At 32.0% G+C, this 23,847-nt stretch overlaps 1 protein-coding gene and 1 long non-coding RNA gene across 2 annotated transcripts; one reads left to right on the top strand and one right to left on the bottom strand.

The window, feature by feature from the left end:
- The first annotated feature begins 2,206 nt into the window (after nucleotides 1-2,206).
- On the top strand, nucleotides 2,207-5,717 carry LOC127148098 (uncharacterized). The gene is made up of 6 exons (XR_007818724.1): nucleotides 2,207-2,346; nucleotides 2,865-3,112; nucleotides 4,022-4,070; nucleotides 4,176-4,291; nucleotides 4,545-4,687; nucleotides 5,462-5,717. It is a non-coding gene; the product is annotated as an uncharacterized LOC127148098 (long non-coding RNA).
- Nucleotides 5,718-7,934: 2,217 nt separating this feature from the next.
- Nucleotides 7,935-10,480, bottom strand: LOC103494320 (7-deoxyloganetin glucosyltransferase-like). Its single transcript, XM_008455448.3, has 2 exons — nucleotides 9,973-10,480; nucleotides 7,935-8,995 (listed from the first exon to the last, which is right to left on the bottom strand). Exons 1-2 carry the CDS (start codon nucleotides 10,469-10,471, stop codon nucleotides 8,067-8,069), a joined length of 1,428 nt encoding a protein of 475 aa, XP_008453670.3. The 5' UTR covers nucleotides 10,472-10,480; the 3' UTR covers nucleotides 7,935-8,066.
- Between the last annotated feature and the right edge of the window lie 13,367 nt (nucleotides 10,481-23,847).

The raw sequence follows: 23,847 nt of genomic DNA on the forward strand, positions 1-23,847 counted from the left end.
TCCGAATATGAATCTGTATTCATATTTTTAATATTTAAATCATATTTAAACATAAAACTCTTATAATTGACGATTATATCAAATATACTTGTAGGTTTCTCTCTCTTTACTTAATTCGAACAATTCGAATTATTCCAACATATTGTTATAAGTTAATTCCATATGAGCTAGTAGGAGAACCTAATGGACCTATAGATCATGGGTTCCAACGATCAGAGATTAATTGGCTAAACGCTTTTAAACTGAGCTAATCAACATTCGTTAACTAACGGGTTATTCCACTAAAGTCCCGTAGTAACACTCTCCTCACTATAGATATATTTTTGTCCATCTGATAAAACCATGATTAGTACGTTAATCCTTTCACGGGTTGTTTGTAACCTCGACTGGGTGAAAATATCGTTTTACCCTCGAGACTACATCTTGCTCCTTAAGTCCAACTGATCTACCATTAAACAATTGGTTTTAGGTCCAACCTATAAATCGAATCCCTCCGGGGCCAATGAGAGGGTAGGGTCCCTTGTTCAAGACTTGAATTAATTAGTCCTTAAGGGAACAACCTATCTACTAACCCTAAAGCGAGTAAGAGTGTATTTCGTTTTGCACCCTCTATCCCTAGCCATCCACCTAGCCTTACCCTTGAAATGGAAAGCTTATTGGGCCAGTGTTGTTGAGCTGCCCTCACCTACGCAAATCTAAGGATAATTTCGTGTGAACAGAAGTTTATAGTTAGCTCAGGATTAAGATTAAGTTACCTAGGTCATCAATAATCGAAATAATCAGTTTTATATAGTCAAAGGTTTTATAACTTAGAAGTGACTATTTCATGGTTCCAATCTTATGTAAACTCTTTACATAGGATGCCACTACTTCCATATCTCTACATGAATGATTCAAGATCATATCGTTTGTACTAATTACAAAGCGGTTCGCATTCATAGTGTCCCCATAATAAGGCGCACAACCTTATCCATATACTATAGATCGTTTGGGCTATATACTCAAACTTGATCCACGTTTATGTCTCTACATAAATTCAAACCTACACTAAATAGTCTCGGGACCTTAGTTTATTGGATTAAAGATTATAATATTTTATTTTCACTAATAAGTCTTTAATAACCACTTTATTGAATATAATATAATTTAAAATACAAACTACGAGTTTTAAGAGATAAATTCCAACAAATTGAAATTAAAAAAGTCCACTCTCCATGACTTCACCCAGCTCTTTACTATATCTCAAATACAAAATGTTTCTATTAAGGATGCATGTGATAACAATATTGGAGACTAAAACATTGCCTCAAGAAGACCTCTAAATGACAGAGAAATTAATACTTGGAACCATATACCAAAAGAGTTCTCCCAACTCCCTGCCCAAACAAAAGCATCATCAGACCACTATGGAAACTCAATGGAGATAATGTATTCTCAAGTGCCTCTATCAAACAATCATTATACGATCTCTCAAAATGACGTCCATAGCATCAAGCCTTCAATATTTAAAAATATGCGGAAATCAGCTTTAATTTACACAAGAAATGCAAATTGTTCATGTGGACTATCATTCATGAAATTATAAACACGTTGAATGTCCTCCAAAAGAAGCTCCCAAACTTCTGCCTTAATCCAAATGGGTGCATTCTATGTAATTCCAACATCGAGGATATGAACCACCTATTCATACATTGCCAAATTACAAAGGTTCTTTGGGATAAATTACATATTCATATTGGAGGAAATTTTGTTAGAGATAGTGAATAATCTATATGTTTGTCTATGTGTACACTCAAGCAAATAAATAGAAAAAAACGTCAACACCTTCAATGTTGTGGCAATCCTTCTATGGACTATTTGGTTTGAAAGAAACAACCGCATCTCACTACAAGAAATCTGGCCTTTAATGTCGGGTGGAAAAAATGCAACTTCTTTAATGTCGGTTTAAAACCGACATTAAACGTCCGCATTTTGAAAACCGACATTAAAGCCCCTTTGTAATTTTTTTTTATTTTTTTAATTTGGTAAAAAATCAAGTTTTCTCTCTCTTACTTTACCTTTTCTTTTTCCTTAAAAGTTTATATATAAATTCCCCTCCTCTCTTCTTCCTCCTTATAACTTTGAAATCTTCTAACCCTAAATTCTCCTCCTCTCCTCCTCTCTTTTTTTATTTTTATTTTATTTAAATTTTTTTTGCGCTTTGAGAAGTCCTTCCCAGTTGTTGTATTTCAAGCTCATTCTTTCCTATTTGTTTCTTAGGTTGGCTCTCTGTGCACCATTCTTACAGATAACTATTGTGAAGATGCCTATCATTTACTCCAAACTCCATTGTTGAAGAATCTTTTGGTAACTTCTTAAAAAATTTGTTCTTATTTGCTTCAGTTTAAATTCTACGTTCTCTTGAAAAATATTCTGATAGAAGATTCTTTGAGTTTTCACTTCTGACATGTGAAAAGATATTTAGGTAAAATGAGTCGTATACAATTCATAGTGTTCTTGTATATATATTTAGGTAAAATGCCAACCTTTAGGTATAACCATGTATACATTATTCATTTGCTAGTGGAATTTAGATTTCACCTTGTGCTATGTGAAAAGATGAGGAAGATGCATTCTTGAGTTATTAGTTTATGCTCATAAGATGTTTGATGAAATGTCTCATAAAAGTCTCTTTTTCTTATACATTGAGTGAGCGTTTTGTTTGGTTTTTTAGTATTATTTTTGTGAATATAGGTTGTTCGAAAGATGCAAACTCCTAAGGAATGTTGGCTTTAACATAGGAAACATATTGTATCATTGTATTATTTATTTCTTTTGTTATTGAAATGAAAGGTTTTGGTTAATATTTATATTCTTCATCTAAGATGGACGAGAAAAAGGAGCGGAGGAGATTTGCTGACGGTGAAAAAGAGTCAAAGACGATGGAGCAAGCTTGGGTGGTAGGGCAAGGAGGGACCGAAAGCGGTTTGAGGATCGAGTGAAGGAAGAAGATAATGGTGGAAATGTTGATGAGAAGCATGCGAAAGTGATTGAATACAAGTCCAAAGGAGACGTGGGGGATGGAAAAGTTCAGTTTGGAGGCACCACTGATGAAAAAAGGTCACTGGGGAATGTAAGTTTCATTTTGCATATGCTGTGTTTTATTGTAAGGAATTACACCAAAAAGGTGATTTCTTTATCTTTTATTCGATTCATCTTTCTGGGCTTTAACCTCTCTTATTATGGATTTGGATCTGCCTTTCCTCTTCTTTTGCTTCCATAAATTTCTTACCCTTTTTTGGATTTTTAAGCTTTTATGCAAAACAATTCATTTTTAGTTCCCAAAAGGGTAGATTGGCTCTTGCTGATTGAACTCACTGTTTGTTTTTATTGGTTTTCTTGTCTCTAGATTTTATTTGGTTCTTAGTTTCTATTTTTGAGTAATTTTGGTAATCTGTTTTAAAGGATAGTTTTTTTTTTAAATAATAATTAATATAGGATGTTACTGGAATGTCTTAAATCATGGCAATCGGGAAAAAATTAGCTAAAAATAGAATTTTTATCAAACTAACTTTTCAAATGTTCTTTTGAAATTTATCTTTCTAAGAATTTTCTTAATTTGTATTGCTGTTGAACATTTGTGAGTAACAATCCAAGAAAGCGAAAAGTAATATCAATTGAAGTATTGATATAACTAAATTTACCCTATCTATAAGCTTAGCTGGGAGATCTTGTTTTCAAACTCAGTTATGTAATTAGTATTAACTTTTAGCGATATGAATGTATAATAAAAATGAGTTTCTTACTTCTTTCTATTCTGAAAACATGCTTAGTTTGTTAATTGTGCCAAATAAAATGAAGTTCTAGCTGTTGGCTAACCCTCAATTGCTTTTGTTTGCTTATGCTTATTATTTCACACCTGAAAAATCAAAGCAAAAAAGAAGTATTTTAACACTATGGTGTTAGTTTGGGATTACATTCGTATTAAATGAGGAAAAGAAAAGAATGGTCCCCTTACAGTAAACTTTGGACTCTGATTAAGGTGTTGGTTGAGGATAAAAAGAGGATTTCTCAGCAAATTTGATTTGAATGTAAGTTTCATTTTGCATATGCTGTATATAAATTAATTAAAGTAATTTAATATTGTTGAATAGCCTCTAAGAATGTAATATGTTCATATACTTTGAAAATTTTAGGTAAAGGAAAATGAGAAGGCTTTGGTTGAACGTGGACAGTGCGATGTTCCAAACATGGTTCATAATAAACAGCCCATTTTTGGAATGACACCACCAATTCCTTCTTTATCTTTCGGGTATATTCCTCTTTCTCTCTTTCAACTGAGAAATCTTTTCTCCTCACGTTCATAGATACGTACTATAGCTTGTATTGATTCAGCTATATCATAATTTCATCGTTAGAAGAAAGAAGCTGTCATTAGTTATTTTGAAGGATAATTGAGATACTAAGGAGTACTAAGTTGGTACGATGAATTGTTTCTTTTTTTATATACCGATTTACTTTTATTTCTGTATTTTTCTTCCTTTTTGAAAAATTGAAAATATTAGAAAAGAAGATGAATATTTTGTGGAGGAAGATGGGTGGACTCAGATTTTGTCCCAACTTCAAATTAGTTCAAAGGAACAACCCTGCTCTTCTCTTTTCTTCATTCTCTACCACTCGGGCTTCTTACAACACTCTCGTCTCTGAGGTACCATTTTTCTTTCACTTTCCTCCTTTTCATTTGTTTCTTTTTTATGTGGGCTATGACATTACTGCAAGTTTGGTAGGTTGAAGTTGCGAGTTTAATTGAAAGGGATCTCTATGGGTGAAGTTGCGAGTTTAATTGAAAGGGATCTCTGGATTCAAATTTGTAATCTCATTGAAAGGGAGCGTTAGTCTTATATTCCACAGAAAACCAACTTCCTTATATAATCTAACTAAATGGTACTCAATACTGGGTTGTGTTTTTTCTTTTGGATTTTTTCTGCTGCTATTGTTGGACGAGCTGTTATGGGTGATGCTAAAATGGCAATGCAGACTAGGAGTACTAGTGGTAACTTTGTTATTGCTGATGTTGCAATTTCTTTAATTTTTATGTTAACTTTGAACTTTGAAGTTACTAAACTTTGAGTTTAATTCATTTGCAATGTCTTTAATTTCTATAAGTTAATTTTGGACATTGGAGTCAGTAAAATTTGGGTTTAGTTCATCTGCAATGTCTTTAATCTCTATATGTTAATTTTAGACTTTGGAGTTAGTAAATTTTGGGTTTAATTAGTTTGCAATTTCTTTAATTTCTATGTTCATTTTGGACTTTTGGAGTTACATATATAGGATCACGTTATATTTCGAGTTCTTTTTTCTACCTAATCTTCTTATTTTGATGTGATTAATAAGTGAATTTAACTACTTATTAAATGCATATATTCTACCTCAATGTTTAAATACCTCACGTTTAGCTTTGTTTTGGTATTGTTTGTAGAATGATTGAAGTTATATGGGGTTGAAAGCTGAGCAATTGTGTAGATAGCCAGACGATCATTGAAGGTTGAAGATTGAAGATTGAGAAGACGTTTAGAATTTTTCTTATTTACGTCTTGTATTAGGATCTTTTTTCATATACTGTTGTAGAATGTATATATAAACACAATATTAAGTTTTCATTTTGTGTATACAAATGTAAAAGATAAATATTATAGTTTCTAAAATAATATTTATTGATTCGTTGGAGCGAGAAAAAATATTTATCTATATGGATTCAATGTTGGTTTATAAAAAATGAACAATAATACAAGAATTAAATAAATATAAATTTCTAAAAATGGACAACAAGTCTTTAATGTCGGTTTTAAAACGACATCATAGCCCAATCGACATTAAAGGGCTTCAATAACACTATCAAAGATGTCGGTTTAAAATCGACATTAAAGCTCAACCGACATTAAAGGGCTTCAATAACACTATCAAAGATGTCGGTTGAAAACTGACATTAAAGGCCTTTAATGTCGTTTTTAAACCGACATTAAAGCCCAACCGACATTAAAGTCTTTAATAACGCTCGCAAAGATGTCGGTTGCCAACCGACATTAAAGGCCAAATTTCTTCTAGTGTCTTCATCAATAAACATAGAAGCAACATCAACTCTTGGGAAGATATCTACAACTTGATTGGTTTATGGTGTAGTAGACACCAACTGTTCATAGACTATAATCCTTACACCATTGTCTCACTAAATTTTAATATTGTTATGTACCTATGGGCTTCGCTCTAATCCTTCTTGGATATTATCATCATGTACCCTACTCTTTTATTGAATATCATTATGAGGGAGCAGATAGTGCAAAGGGAATGTTCACCTAGTGGGAAATCTCAGATGCACTATGACTAGCTCGTTTCCTTTTCTAAAAAAAATTATTTCAAATGTATTGATAATATATATTTAACAATTATCGATGTTCAACCAATATATAACTTATTTTGAAGTAAAACATTTTGTATTTTATTTTATAATTAGTATGATATTTCAAGTATTTCATATATATAAGACTCATATCAAATATTTGAAGCAACTAAATATTTGAAGCAACCCACATGAATATAAAAACTTAATCATATCTAACATCGATCAACACATTTCAAATTAATGTATGAACATTCTATTTAATAGCAATCAACATTCAATCAATAACTTATTTTGAATGACTAAAAATGACCATATGAATGCTCATTTTAGAAGCATGATATTCCAAGTGTATCATAGTATATAATAGTTATAAAACATTTGTGAATCATATATTAATTAGTAAATATTTAAAGTAAGACATGAGTGTATCAGTTGTATCTTTGATCTAAAAGCAATAAACATTTAGATCAATATCTTATTTTTGAAGCAAAGCATGTGTGTTTTGTTTTATAATTAAGTGATATTCCAGGTGTATTAGCAACTTTTCAAATGTGAGATATGAGTGCATTAGATAACAATATGTAAATAATTAAAGTGAGACATAGTGTATCCCTTTAGTAAATCTAACATAGCTATTAACTGTTCAAGTATTATATGAACAATGTATCTTGTAGCAATCAACAAAATCAAGTATTTGGTTTGTCTAGCTTGTTTATCTTTCTTTTTTCTTTTTCATTCTTTTTGTTGCCATTTTTGCAAAGTTAACAAAAGATAGACTATTTCTTTTGCTAATGAATAAAGCCACACACATACATATAATTGTACTTCTTGATGTGGACATTTAAATTGAAGAAAATATTTAAATTTCCGTTTGATTATAGATAACAGAAATGTAATTAATATGGACAAAGAGCAATCGATAATAGTTTGACATCATAATCAAAATAATGTACTCGATATGTAATAATTTTGGAAGTTTTTGATCAAGGCTACATGCAAAAGTTTCTTTTAACGTTTCTTTTGGAAATTGTCTATCGTAATTCTAATCCTCACATCATCCTGTCACAATCTTGACTAATTTTCATTATTCATAGCACCCATTTATTATTCAAAATTAATAAACACCAATAGAAATTAATGTCAATTTTCACCGTTAAACTTTAAAACGTATTGCAAATTTTAACATTTAAATATATATATAATTCGGATTTGAGAAACATGCATCCCCTTTCGGTGACAAACGACCATGATAAATGTATATATATGTGTAATCATTACTTACAAGTGTAGTTACAAGTTTACATAGACTCTTCACCCTAGGTTTTTAGAGTCATTGGCCAAACTAAGTTAACCATTTGATCCACCCTAGGTTTTCAAAGTCATTTGCCAAACTAAGTTAACCATTTTATCCATTCGAATTGTGCTATTTTATTGTTGTTGTTTTTGTTTATTGTCATACGTTCATTATTGCCTTACTAGTTAATATCCCTAGTAACAAAATATGATTAAAATTTTTATAAACCTAATTGTGTAAGTGCTAACTTGGATAATTACTACATTCAATGATCTAAAGAAAGCTTTAGATTTACTTCTAATAATAATAATAATAATAAATATTGTTAAAGAAACATTTAGCAGACGATAGACTTGAGAAACTAATTTACATCACAAACAATGACATGGTTTAATTTTGTAGTAGAAGTTGAGTTATTAATCGATCAAAGTTGAGGTATGAAGAGCCACCAGGTGTGTAGGATTCCTCAGCTTTTCTTCTCAACTCCATCACTTTTGCTTTCATTTCTTTCCCATTATTTCCTTCTGTTAGCTCTTTTATACAACTCTCAACTTCATCCCTTTTGACATTGTTTTGTATTTCCAATGCAATCCCCCAATGCACGCAACAATAATGACATGTCGTTTGTTGGTCCCCAAGGAAAGGCCATGATATCATTGGCACTCCAGCACTTATGCTTTCAATAGTTGAATTCCATCCACTATGTGTCAAAAATCCTTTTATAGATGGATGATTTAGAACCTCAACTTGTGAACACCAATTTCCTATCATTCCTCTTCCCTTTGTTTCCTCAACAAAATTATGAGGTAATTTTGGTGAATTACCTTCCACTACACCAGGTCTTAAGATCCATAAAAAGGGTTGTTCACTGTTTGCAATCGCCCAAGCAAACTCAGTGCATTGGTCAAGTGTCATTATTGCTAAGCTACCAAAATTTATGTAAATCACAGTGTTGGGTTGTTGGGAATCAAGCCAATTAATGCATTCTTGTTGCTCTTCCCAATGGTTTGTGGCTATTTTCTCTTGAGTTTTGTCCTTGATTTGTTTTGAAAATAAGTGAAGTGGACCAATAGTGTAAATTGGAGGGAACAGGTGGGAGAGTGCTTCCAAAACATCATGGTCCAATGCCTCAAAAGTGTTTAATATGGTACATGAAGCTTTTGGAGCCCACTTTAATTGTTGGATAAAGAAATTGAGAAAGGTATCATTTGGATCAGTTGTTCTTATGAAGCTTGGTAAATCCTTGATTTTCACATTTTTCAACCCTGGAATCCAATCTATTGTAGTTTCCATACAACCATTGCTGAAATAACTCTCATCTGCCAAACGTACGAGCAATAAATAAATTAGGGAAAGAAATCAATGTCGTACATCATGTGTTTCAATTCTAATTTAATTGATTATTATTAATCATTTGTACGTATAACCCCTGTTAACTGAACTTAGTGAACTCTGAAAAACATAAAACATATTCTAGATTGCTATCCAAATTCAGCCTTAGTTTAATTAATTATGTTATTTTTCAGTAAAAAGCTCTAAATTAATTTTAATTAGTTTTTGTTCTAAAGAGTATATGAACTATTTTGAGAGTAAAACTTTGTTCTTGGAGTGCTTTTTCCTCAACTTCAAGACATAGCATAAATTGTTGGGAAACAATTTAAGAACATCTCGAGTTTAAAGGTAATTTAAAACACATATTTGAAAAAAATATCACTTATAGCCATGATGAGCTTAGCTCAATTGGTATCTGTATGTACCCTTGAACAACAAGTCTTGGGTTCAAATCTTCCCTCCCCTACATTTAATTACAATACCTTTCCTTTATATTATTAATTTACTTCTAGGTTTTTGGTTTAATCCAAGTTCATACAATAGTCTGCTCCCTAACTACTACTATTATTATTATTTATGATGGAGTCTGCTCCCTAATTTTATAGCTAAAAGTTTTGCAACACAATATAATCCGAGAATGAAAAGGAAATGGACAAGAAAGGGGAAAAAAGGCGAGATACAAAAAAGTTAACGAAGAAAAAGAAAGAAGGATAGGACGTTATAGCTAACCTACCAGTGGACAGTGGTAGTTGTGGTTGGTCGGTGGGAGGGGAGAGAAAACAGATGCCATGTAAGAGAAGAAGACCATGGGAAAGTTAAAGAAGAGAGTAGAAAAGTTATAGAGCACAGCACATGTGGTTTGGTATTCGACCAGAAACTAACCTCCGAGCACTTACAAGAGTTTACAAGCAGAATGAAGTTTTATAGCATTGTTAATTTAGAAAGTTGGGAATAAGAATAATACCTTTAAATGGAACAGCCCCACGTTTCACAAGTTCCTCAAAGTGATAAAACCCCAGCAAGCTACAAGCACTAATAGGCCAAAACTGTGAAGTTGGAATGTTAAATTCCAATCCAGCCTCAATACAGAATGACATAAAACCATCTGCTATTATACAAGTAACTGGAGGAATTTCGTCATTACTTTTGAGTTGAGAAAGCAAGTCACAAAATGGGGATAAAAAGTCATTAGAAATTGAGTCACAAAGAGAAGGCAAATTTTGTGGAGCATCAATTGGTTCCACACAATAATTCCAAATGGTTTTGAACTGAAAATTAAGCATACCATCGAGAGAAGAAGGCCCACGAGACCTTATAATGCGTTTATGTGTATATTTTGTGATAACTAAAGTTATGAAAAAACCTCTTTGGTGAAGAAGCTTTGCAACACTTAGCATTGCGCTTACATGGCTTTGAAGTGGAACTGGAATGCACACAGCATGACCCTCCACTTTTTTACTCATCCTCTTCTTCTTCATGACATCTCTAACTTCTCATACCATTCAATTTATACATACATGCATTTTACTTAATTTTAATATATTAATTAAAAACAATATCATTTTTTGTCACCTTGCGTCTTAGTTTAATTTCTGTCCACGCTATTTTGAAAAGAATATTAAATTTATTATAAATATTAATATAATATATAGAGGCTCATTATCCATTAGTGTGCTTAATGGCTATTGCCCCCTATCAACTCATTTATCATCCAACACTCATGTCATATGTCAAGCAAACATGATTTCTTAATGGTCATGTAATGTCACATCCAACTTACCAAGTTGTTTAAAAATAGTGGCATTTTGTGGAGTTGTAAGCGGTACACACATTAGAGAGAAATCCAAAGAAATTGGTGAAAGTAGAGAAGTTTAATAATTTTAAGATTTCCCTAATTTTCTTATTTCTTTATTTTCTTATTTATTTATTTATTATATTATTATTTTAATATTATATTTTTTGGTTTTCGTATTCCGATTGTACCTCGCTTTCGAAACATGTTATCAGCATGAGCTCTAGTCATCTCCTCCGTCGAGGTATGTCGTCTCCTCTGATCGTTCTAATGGTATGTCGGTTTTCCCCTACTTGTTATAACTAATAAAATAAATATTATTTTGCATGTTTGATATATACTAAATTTTTATCATTTGATACTAATAGCAATAATTATTTATCATGAAAGTTTTATACACTAAAATGTCATTAAGCATATGATAAAAAAAAAGTAATTATTCTGTATTTCGAGATATGCTTCTGTAGTAGCAATATCAAGAGAAATATTTTGAAGAATAATATGTCCTTATCTTAATTTCTTCTCGTAGTTGAATGAGATGACGAGTTATTTATTGAAAAATCATAAACATCAGTTGACTAAAGAAACAACATTTTCTTGAAGTGAATGTTGTAAATTTTAGTAGTAGTGGATGAAAATAATCAATCTTGGCACCAACTGGAACAATCACATTCCCCGAAATGAATGTTGTGAATTTGACGATTGTTATAACAACAATAAAATAAAAAAGTAATCATTTTTCGTGCATAGCTAGTCGTTATAATCATCCAAATCTCAAAAGAACCACATGAAATGATGATCATAAAAGAAAAGCTCTACAAGAAAAAGAGAAAAATTTGGAAGCAGATTTTACATTTCAAACTGATAAGATATTTGGCTCATCCAGCATGAAAAATTTGGATGCGGTAAAGTTTTGAATATCCTAAAGAGATTGTTATATTTGATAAAATAGTAAGTGCTTTATTTATGAATTAATAATCAATGTTGTTTTTTTTTTTTTCTCTCTCATCTTTATATATATTCTAAGTTTTTTCTGATTGTAATTATTTTTTTTAATGAAGAAGGATGGATAATTTTCTTATGCTGAATAACTTAAAAATGAGTAATAAAGTTATGTCTGGCAGATAGTGCAACTACGTACACAATACTAACATGTAAAAAATATTTTTCTAAACTGATAATACTAGAAACAAAAGTCAATATCAGGCTCTGCAAACCTGATTGAAAGGTTTGGAAAAGCAACTATTGTTTTGCTTAGAGGAACGAAATTCACAATTGATAATGCATTGTACTCCATTCAATTAAAGAGAAATCTATTGAGCTTTAAAGATATACGTTGCAATGGTTATCATGTTCAGATTGATAGAAAGAATGGAATAGAATATCTTTATATTATATCTACTATCTCAAATGAAAAACGCATATTAGAAAGGTTTGCTTTATCTTCTGGATTATATTATACCCATATAAGAGTAATTGAAACATATGCAATAATGAACTTGAAGTTCATGAATCCAGACATATTGTAATTCGGCATGATCGGTTTGGTCATCCAAGATCTATATGATGAGAAGAATTATTAAAAATTCACAAGGACATCCATTGAAGAACCAGAAGATTCTTCTATCTAATGAATTATCATGTGAATGCTTGCTCTCAAGTCAAATTAATAATTAGACCATCACCCAGCTAAAGTGGGAATCGAATCACCAACATTTTTTGAACGAATTCTTGGTGATATTTGTGGATCTATTAACTCATCAATTGAACCATTTAAGTATTTTTATGGTCTTAAAATAGACGCATCCAGCAGATGGTTGCATGTGTGCTTATTATCAGTTATATATATATATATATATATATATATATATATATATATATATATATATTTCCATATATACATATAATTATCAAATCTCCAACAAACACTCTACAATTTAATTAAATAACATCCATAATAATATAATTAAATTCAACTTCAACAACACTAAAAATCCACAACTTTACTTAATCCTCTTAACCTACCATTTAATCAAAATCTCAACAAACAACACATGTCAAGACCTCTAAATTAATTAAATATTTATCCAACAAATATTTAATTAATTTCAATTCCCACATAATCAAATAACCCCCAATAAATTAAATCTAATTAAACAAAACTAAGATAAATAATTCCAAAATTATCTTATTTTTCAGGGCGTTACAGTATCATACCTATTACTCTTTTGTTGCCCTGGTTGAAACCTTGAATCATTTGTTTACTATTTAAGAGTTCATCCATCAAGATGCCTAATTGCCTCATAGTCGACTTCGGTATTATGTTGACAGCTGATCCATTATCGATGAAGATCTAATCGACTCTCTATTCTCGAACATATCCAGAAACATACAAGGGTCTATTATGAAGTTTAGATCCCAATAGTAAATCCTCATCTGAGAAGTCTATAGACATGCAATAAGGAGTATTCTCATATGTCACAGTTGGAGCACTCGAACTTGATGCTGTTGAATTTAACAACGCATTAATAAGGATAATTTTGGTTTCTCGAGGAAGTGATAACAAATCATTCACATTAAACCTCAATAGGTTTTTTAACACTCCCTCCTCCTCTAGTCATCTTGGCAAGATGCTTTCTTCTTCCATTGCGTTAATAGCATGACATGTAACAACTTCTAGGTTTTCATCCTGATGATCACAAAGGAATCTTGTTGGAAAGAAGTCTGCCAAGGTTACTAAGTGATGAGGTCGAGGGAAATCCTTGTCTTCATCGTGCACGAGCTTAGGCTTTTGAGTCTTCTTCTTTTTCTTATTCTTTTGAGCCTTATTCTGTCTTCTATAATTTCTATAGAAGCAAGACTCTTTTTGGGTCGAAGTTAACTTTCTTTTCTTTCGACGGATCACAACGATCCACCATTCATCGTATTCTTCGATCGATCTTTCTTTTTCTTGAGAATCCTCAGGTGCAACTTCCTGATGGAATTGGACCACTATAGGCTCGAAAGCCCCGAACTGGACCAAACTTTCCCTTTCCTCAAAAATTAATCTTCGCAAAAGAGCCTCTGACATTATCGTTACTGCAGCATGGTTTGTTTGAGCTACCTCCTCCAGGTTTATCTTGATCTTTTTCTCACGAGCTAATCTTAGAATTAGCTCCTTCAACATAAAATATTTCTCTATTGAGTGACTGATGATCCGATGATACTTGTAGTAGTTGGGATCATCCACCTTTCCTGCTTGCTCAGGTCGATTACATTCCAGCAGCTAGATCAGCTGCTTCTCCAGTAATTGCTCTAGCATGTCAGCAATATCTGAATTAGGAAATAGGTAAACTTTTTCCTGTTTTTCTTTTTAAGTCCGACGTCGTCTCTCGCTTCCATCGTCGTTCTTTTCAGCTCTCCCTTCTTTTCTTTTGGAGAACTTCAGTGGAGTCGTGTTTACGACCATAGATTCCTTCATAATGCTCTTCCCTATCTTTCCAGCACCCTTCGTCTCCTTCTTATCTTTTCTTACTTTAGGAACAGAAAAATCCTTAGTTTCTTTGCTGGCGATGCTCAAGTCCATATCACGAGCGCGAATTTCTAACTCTTCAAATGTGCGTGGCTTTATTCCTCGTAGAATGTAGATGAGACAATGCATGCCTTGGGTGCACATTTCTATAGCCAATAGCTCGGTGAGTTGATATTTGCAGTCAAGAGTTAGAGCTCTCCATCGATTTATGTAGTCGATGACTGGCTCTTCTTTTTATTGTTTCGTATTTGTAAGCTCCATTATGCTCACGGTACGTCTGGTGCTATAGAAACGGTTTAGGAACTCCCTTTCTAGTTGTTTCCTGCTATCAATGACTTCTGACTTCAGATCGGTGTACCACTCGGAAGCATTTCTTTTCAAGCGTCAAACGAATTGTCTGACAAGCTAGTCTCCTCTTAATCTTGCATTCTCACATGTTTCGACAAAGTGGGCGATATGCTGCTTTGGGTTTCCCTTTCCATCAAACTGTTGGAATTTTGGAGGTTGGTACCCAAGCGGCATTCTCAAGTTATTGATTCTCTTGGTGCACGGCTTAAAGTAGATGAAAAAAGTTTACGACGATCCTCCATATTGAGCTCTAATGGAATTCGCGATCATATCCTTTAGCTGTTGAATTGAGAGAGAAGCAACATAAATTGATTGTTGTTGTGGTTGGTTTTCCTACACCACATTCTTCCTTCTATCAGTAGCTTTGACAATAGAAGTTTGACTCGACTCAGCAGTTTCACGACTCCACAATAGCTCTCTCAAAGCTGTGATTTCATGGTCTCGTTCCTCCACAACCTTTATAAGGAGTTAATTTTCCTCTCCATCTCTGCCATGGCAGCCTTGGTCGTTATATCAGCCATCATAACAGACATCACGTCAAGGTGTGCTTTCTTCTTTAACTTGCTAGAGGCAGAATCAGAATTATCATACAAAGGATTTTCTTTGAGGACAATTCCAGCTTTAGGAGACTCCATTAATTGCTTAAGAATGCTCTGCACGATGGCAGAACCTTGAGGTTGGTTTTCCTGCACCACATTCTTCCTTCTATCAGTAGCTTTGACAATAGAAGTTTGACTCGACTTAGCAGTTTCACGAGTCCGCAATAGCTCTCTCAAAGCTGTGATTTCATGGTCTCGTTCCTCCACAACCTTTATAAGGAGTTAATTTTCCTCTCCATCTCTGCCATGGCAGCCTTGGTCGTTATATCAGCCATCATAACAGACATCACGTCAAGGTGTGTTTCCTTCTTTAACTTGCTAGAGGCAGAATCAGAATTATCATACAAAGGATTTTCTTTGAGGACAATTCCAGCTTTAGGAGACTCCATTAATTGCTTAAGAATGCTCTGCACGATGGCAGAACCTTGAGGTTGGTTTTCCTGCACCACATTCTTCCTTCTATCAGTAGCTTTGACAATAGAAGTTTGACTCGACTTAGCAGTTTCACGAGTCCGCAATAGCTCTCTCAAAGCTGTGATTTCATGGTCTCGTTCCTCCACAACCTTTATAAGGAGTTAATTTTCCTCTCCATCTCTGCCATGGCAGCCTTGGTCGTTATATCAGCCATCATAACAGACATCACGTCAAGGTGTGCTTCCTTCTTTAACTTGCTAGAGGCAGAATCAGAATTATCATGAAGGATTTTCTTTGAGGACAATTCCAGCTTTAGGAGACTCCATTAATTGCTTAAGAATGCTCTGCGCGATGGCAGAACTTTGAGGTTGGTTTTCCTGCACCACATTCTTCCTTCTATCAATAGCTTTGACAATAGAAGTTTGACTCGACTTAGCAATTTCACGAGTCCGCAATAGCTCTCTCAAAGCTGTGATTTCATGGTCTGTGAGAGAAAAATAATAATTACTAATGATTACAAATGACTAAGATTTTGTGCATTTAAGGCATTTATTTAGGAAATATAATGGGAATAAAGATATATGTATATATTTGGTATTATATATATATATATATATATATATATATATATATATATATCCTAAAAGGAAAAGGAAAAGGAAATAATAATAATAAATATTATTTTTTTCTCTCACCAAAATCTACAATAAACAAATATATTTATTTAAACCATCATAAATATATATCTTTTCTTGTCCAATCAAATCAACCATCTCTCTCATCATGGATTATCTTCTTTTCCAAACAAATATAATTATATTTCATAATATAATTAACTTCACTTTTCCAAATTATTAATTAAATATATATATCCACATATATATACTCAATTAAATCCAATTCCACCAAAACTAACTTTTCCCTCCAAAATCTCCAATTACCTTAAATCCTCAATTCTTTTAATCAATCAAATCTTTTCCAATAAATCATTTATAACTTTCAACATGAATTATCTTAACCCAACCATAACAACTCCACTCCAGAATTAATATTTATCTTTCTGCAGAATAATTAATTATCTTCCACGATAATTAATTATTATTTATCTTTCTTCAAAAATAATTAATTATCTTCCACAATAATTAATTATTATTTATCTTTCTCCAAAATAATTATCTTTTCCTTAAATAATTATATTTCAACAAATATCTTTTCCTTTCACATAATAATTATATATATATTTCCACATATACATATAATTATTAAATCTCCAACAAACTTTTCACCCCACAATTTAATTAAATAACATCCATAATTATTTAATTAAATTCAACTTCAACAACACTAAAAACCTACAACTTTACTTAATCCTCTTAACCTACCATTTAATCAAAAACTCAACAAACACCACATGCCAAAACCTTTAATTAATTAAATATTCATCCAAGAAATATTTAATTAATTTCAATTCCCACATAAATCAAATAATTCTCATTAAATGAATTCCAAATAACGCCCAATAAATTAAATCTAATTAAAAAAATTAAGATAATTAACTCCAAAATTATCTTAATTTTTTGGGCGTTACAATCTTCCCTCCTTTTTGAAACTTTCGTCCTCGAATGTTCTAGTCTTTGAACAACTTGGGATACTTGGCTCTCACGTCTTAATTAAAAAACAAATTCTACCAAATTCCAAAATCTTTTATTTAAATATACACACCCATGTATATATATTTAATTAATCCAACACAAAACACCAAATACATTCCTTAACTTCCAATTCCACTCAATGTACTACCCATAATAAATTCCTTAAATTTATGGGGTGTTACAGCATTGGGTTGCATGGGAGTTTATTCACCTTCTTCTTCCCAAAAAAAACCCTAAAAGAAACCCTAACCCTAAAAAAAAACCCTTGCGCCGCCGCCGCCGCCGCTCGCCGCCACCCGTGCCATCCCTTTTCGTTCATTAGCATCTCCGTCGTCGATCGCAACCCGAGCCATCTCCATCTGCCGCATCATCCGTCAAGTGTCTGTCGCCTCCGTCAGCGTCTTTTGAAGCTAGCGCTAGCCAGCCGTTTCGATCGTGTCGGCCATGTCCGTTAACATTCGTCCTAACCACACAGGTCGCAGGAGCAGCCGCATCTTCGCGGAAGAGGAATCGCGCGCCGTTCTTGCACCGCCCGACCCAAGCCGCCCTCCTCGATTTGATCCGTCGCCACAAACCCGAACCTGAGCCACGCGTGCGCAAGCCCACACTCATGCGAGCGGCTCCCCACTCCCGAGCCGCGCGCCCACCTTACTTGAGTCGAGTCGCACGCGTGTCCTTCAGTCGAGCCACGCCTAGAGCCTACCCCTACCCAAGCCGATTTTCCTCCTTCAGCCGAGCCATTTCCCTACCGAGTCGAGCCGTTTGTCTTCCTTCAGTTGAGCCACCAAGTTTATTTTTGTCTTTTTACCTATTTTTGGTAAGTTTGAGTTGGATTTTGGTTAGTGCCCAACAAATATCGATTTTGGACCCTATATAATTTAATTATGGATATAATTGAATTATTTTATAATAGATCAACTGGAAATTGAACTGTGGAATCTTGTCCTAAATTAAGGTTGAGTTGGATTCGACCTCAACTTTGGGTAAGTTGAATTAACTAGATTTTTGGATCCTAAGTTAACTGTAAATTGAGTTATTTTCTTAGCATTTTACCCTTAATGTTTAGGATCTTTCTTGGAAAGCTTGACTTAGCTGTCAGGATTTTAATTCTTTGGATTAAGCTAATCTCCAAGTAAGAGATTCTACTACTACATGTGTGTATGGTTATGCATGGACGATAGTTAAATTGCATAACTCGATGTTATTTACGATGACTGACATTGTAATGATGATTGATGCTGATGACTGATGTTATGTTATAACTAGTAGTATGTTGATGAAAGCGACTGCGTTATGCTTATGATTACGATGTTTGGTTAGTATGCTAGTTTGTTACATTATGCCATGCTTACGGTAATGTTATGTCATGTTACATGCTATGGATAGGGTTACTGTTAGCTTATTCTATTAGAGTCGTACCCACATCGGTGTTCCTCGGGATCACCACCTTTTTATGACTATGTAGTCCGACAGGATTACCAGTCCATTATGACATTGACATTGACATAGACATGATTACGAGTGATTCGATAGGGTCACTCACGGCCCGATTGTCTTAGTGTTTCCTTTGGGTACACTAAAGACCAGTTGTCCTAGGTGTTCCCTTGGGTTCATCGAAGACCATATATGTTCCTACGGGACCACAAATTGCACGTGTTCGAGAACGTGCCAGTTTAGGGGTACCACTTTACAAGACTCTAATAGGAAGTTAACAGGCACCTAGCGAGACTAGTAGTAGGTCCCTTACTGAGTATATTTTTGTACTCACTCTTTCTTGTTTAAATTTTACAGGCAGAGGTAGAGGTAAGAGTAGAGGGAAGCCGGGGGACTGACAAGAAATAACCGTGGCGAGCTATAGGGATCACTTTACTTCCGCGTCATGTCATTTGAATTGATGTACTTTTTATTTTATTTTATTTATTTATCTTTAAAACTAAATAGGGCCCGAGTTAGGATTTTGTTTACTGTTATTTTTACAACATTTGTTTATGAATTTAATAAGTATTTGAGGTTTTGTTTCATTTTCCATATTTTTTTAAGGAATTTTATTATCTTTTTAATTAGTAATGATCTCAGCTCAGTATAAGGAGTTGAGTCTTTTCAATCCTCGTGGGCTTATTTTTTGTTCAATTGAAGTTTAGCCCAAGTAAATAATATTTAATTGAACCAAAATAATTAATTTGATCCAATTGTCCTAATAAAGACATGTGACATCATTAGAATGGTCCAATTTGTTATTAAATTTAATTTGGGACACATGTCATTTTTTAGTTAATCCCAAATACAATTATTTTAGTAAATGACAGGGCAATTTGTAATTGGTTCCAAAATTTCTTATTCAATAGTAGCATTTGGTGGAGTTGTAAGTAGTATACATATCGGAGAGAAATTCAAAGAAATTGGAGAAAGTAGAGAAATTCAAAGAAATTGGAGAAAGTAGAGAAATTTAATGATTCAATGACTTTAAGATTTTCCTAATTTTCTTATTTATTTATTTATTATATTATTGTTTTAATATTATATATTTTCAATTTCCGTATTTCGATTGTGACTCAATCTTCCAACAAAATTTAGCTTTTACTATTGGTTGATTATTAATTTGTTGTCTATTGTTATTTTTTGTAGAGTAAATTAATTTGTAAATATATAAAGAAATTTTTGTTATTGTGTAACTAATTTTAGTGAGAGTTCTCTTGAGAGTCTTAACTTATTTATTAAAAGGAATTGAGAATAGGATGAATCTCAGATTACGAGAACCAAAGTTTTATTTTAACCATTTAGATATATATAAATAAGATTTAGGAAAACTTACTTGTTTTTTTTTTCACCTAAGGTTTTTGCTCTCATTCCACGTGTTTTAAAATGTTTGGCTTTCTTTAAGCTTTCTGTTTCAATTTAATCCGGTGCCTAGTTTTCAAAACGTTTGTTACAATTCTTTTCTTTTCAGATTTTAAATTTTGCAATTTTTAATCTTGATTTTTACTGGACTTTTAATCTACTAATTAATTTTTAAAATTAATTAACTCTAATTTTAAAATTTTAATTTCCTAACTATTCGAAGATAATTAATAAGTATTAGATTTAGTATACAATCAAGGTCATGAATGTAAAATCTTGAAACCTAAAAACTAGATTGTTTTAAAAAAAATAAATTACTACGATAAAATTGTAACAATTTAAAATTTAAAGACTAAATTAAAACCAAACTCAACAAATCTAGAAATCTAATAAAAACTAAATCTAAAATATAAGATTTCAATTCAACTTAGACAGTCCTTTTGAAAAATAGGTTTAAAATATTCTTATTGTCTGTAAAAATGAGTTGCAACCGAAACATGAGAATTGAAAAAAATATAATATTAAAATAAATATATATAATTTATAAATAAATAGCAAATTAATGAGAATAAGAAAATCTAAAAAATACACTTTTTCCATTTATTTTGAAATTTTACCAATATTATCTAACAAAACTCACAAAATGTCACTATTTATAAATAATTTGACAAACATAAGTCGAATTACATGACCACTAAAAATTGATATCTTCAAGGCATGTGTGAAAGGAGTTGGATGAGAAAGGGAGTAACACTAATATGTTTACCTATGGACCTTCATGAGATGGATATCCATTTATTCTAGATATTCATATTACTTATTACACAAATGGATTATTTTTATATTACATTAAAACATTTTTAAACTTACAAACTACTGAAGCTTTGTTTAGTAACTATTTCGTTTTTTGTTTTTAGTTTTTGAAGATTAAGTCTAAACACATTTTTTCCCTCTAAATCACTTACTTTAATATCTACTTTTTAGCCATATTTTTAAAAACCATGTCTAATTTTAAAAACTAAAACTATAGTTTTTTAAAACGGGCATTTTTAAATATAGTAAAATAACTAAAATATTTACGATCTATAGCAAAATTTTGGATTTCATCAATGATAGATACTGATAGACTTCTATTACTATCTATCAATATGACTAATGGAAGCATATCAGCGTTTATTAATGTCTATCATTGATAGAATCTGAAAGTTTGTTCCTTAAAATAGATATCTCCCTTGTTTTCAATCTTTCATTCTTCACCTTAAAACCGACACCACAATCTTTGTTTTGTTTTGAGCAAGAAGTCATGAAGATGGCGTGTCTGAAGTTTTAATTTGGGTTGCTGACTTGGAATTGTAATTCATCATCGAGTTTAATGCAACGATTGTGTGAGTACATGTTGATTTAAAGTGAAAAGGGATCGTTAGCTGAATGTCACATATATTGTCCCTTTTCTCTTTTAACAACCCGTAACAAACATGTCACCCATTGTTTTGGTTTTATACATTATTAGTTTCTTTTTTTCTCCATTGCTTCCAGCACTAACTTTTCTTCTTCTTCTTTGGAAATCTCTGTGGGAAAGAAAATAAGAGAATCAAGTGAAATGCTAAATTAATTTTTTAAAAAAAATAAAAAAGGAAGATAGGGAATAAACCATATAAAAAGAATCAAGTGTCGTCACCAACAAACAAACAAACTTATGAATGAGAAGCATTCTACTATCGAGAGTTAATGTGCGGTCCTGCTTTTCAAGTACACACTAGCCAATCAAAACACAGTTCTATCTTATACCAAAAAATCTCCTACTTCTAATTATTTTTTAGAGATAATTATTTTAAATAATAAATTTTAAAAATATTTATAAATATATAATATATTATCGTTTGTCTATGATAGATTTGTTGGGTTTTATGTCATAAAACTCGTAGATAGTAGATGTAATCCATTAACCGTTATTTATATGTTATTATAATTTCAATAAAACATTATTAATTATATTATTAGTTTTGTCTTAATAACCTCAATCTAATAAACTAATATTCTAAGTTGTTTGATGAAGTCTTGAACATTATGTAGAGACATACATTGATCAATGTTCGAGATACAACTTAAATAGTCTATAATATAGGGATAAGGCCGGGTATCGTATCCTAGTAACACTATGGATACGATTCACTTTGTATTTGATACAAACACAATGATCCAACACATTCATGTAGGTGACATGCGAGTGAAAGTATCCTATGCAATAAGTTTGCATAAGACCAGACCACGAAATAGTAACCACTAGATATAACTCTGTTAACTAGTTAAGTTTCTATTTCATTAGAATGACCTAGGTAACTTAGTTTTAATCCTGAGTGTATTATGAACATCTGTTCTTGAGGGGCTGTATAGGTGAGAATGGTCAGATTGCCGACACAATATGCTTATCATTTTGGAGACAAGACTGAGTAGGATCTAGGAACATAATCACACAAGATATGAAATTCACTCATTCTTGACTTTAGGGTAAGTAGATGGTGTTCCCTTAAATGGTGTCTCCGGGACTTGAGCAAAGGGTCCTACCCTCTCTGTGGCACGAGAGGGTTTTTGTTTATTGGTTGAACCATAAACAGGTTGTTCATTTTAAAGGAGCACTGGTATTTAAGGACTAGAAGTAATCCAAGGGTAAAACAGTAATTTGACCCAGCTGGTTTTACGAACATTTTTTAAGGACTAACTTACTGTTACTGGTCTATATCCTGGACACAGAAATATATCAAGAAGAGTTCAGTTGTGAGTCTTTAGTGGAGTGTACACACAGTTAACGAATATTTGATTAATGTGGTTAATGAGTTTAGCTAATTAATCTCAGTTGTAGCTTCTAATCTGTAGGTCCTTTAGGTCTTCTTCCTAGCTTGTAAAGAGTAATAAGATTTATTTAATTTAAGATTTGGAATTAATATAATGTACAGTGATACATTATAATATAAAGTTTATATTTTAATTAAACTTTATTATATAGATTTAATTTAAGATATGATTCAAAATTAATTTATAAGATAATAAAATATTTGAATGAGTTCAAATATTAAGTTAATTCGAATTCGATTCATATTAAAATTATTAGGTTAAATTTAATGTGTATATGATACACACTAAAACTATAGGTTACGTGAGAAATATTCATTTAAATATGATTTAAATGAAATATTAATTAAATATGATTTAATTAATTATTAATTTAATTAGTTAACTAATTATTAATTTAATTAGTTAATTAATTATTAATTTAATTAGTTAATTATTTATTTATTTATTTATTATTTTAATATTAATTTAATTTATTAAATTAATAAGAAACGTGGGTGGTTTTTCCATGTATCCCATATTCTCTCTAACTTCCCTCTTTTTCAATCAAAAGAAAAGGGGACGTAAGGTCCGATAGATATAAGGTGCTTTCTGGGTAACTCTCTGATTGCTCTCTCAATTCTTTTCTACAAAATTCTCATTCCAATTTTGCTTCCCATAAACCAAAATCTCTTTTTGAGATAATAGTGAGGTATCCAAGTGGTGGTGCCTTAATTTGGTGTTTTAACAGATACAGAGTCGCTAATGAAAGTAAGTGTTCTTTTATGTAATTTCTGTATTTCTTTCATAGAAAGCATGCTTAGCCTTTAACTTTACAATAATTTAGTTTCAGTAT

The sequence above is a fragment of the Cucumis melo genome, chromosome 2 (assembly GCF_025177605.1).
Source record: "Cucumis melo cultivar AY chromosome 2, USDA_Cmelo_AY_1.0, whole genome shotgun sequence".
Taxonomy (NCBI): Eukaryota; Viridiplantae; Streptophyta; class Magnoliopsida; order Cucurbitales; family Cucurbitaceae; genus Cucumis; species Cucumis melo.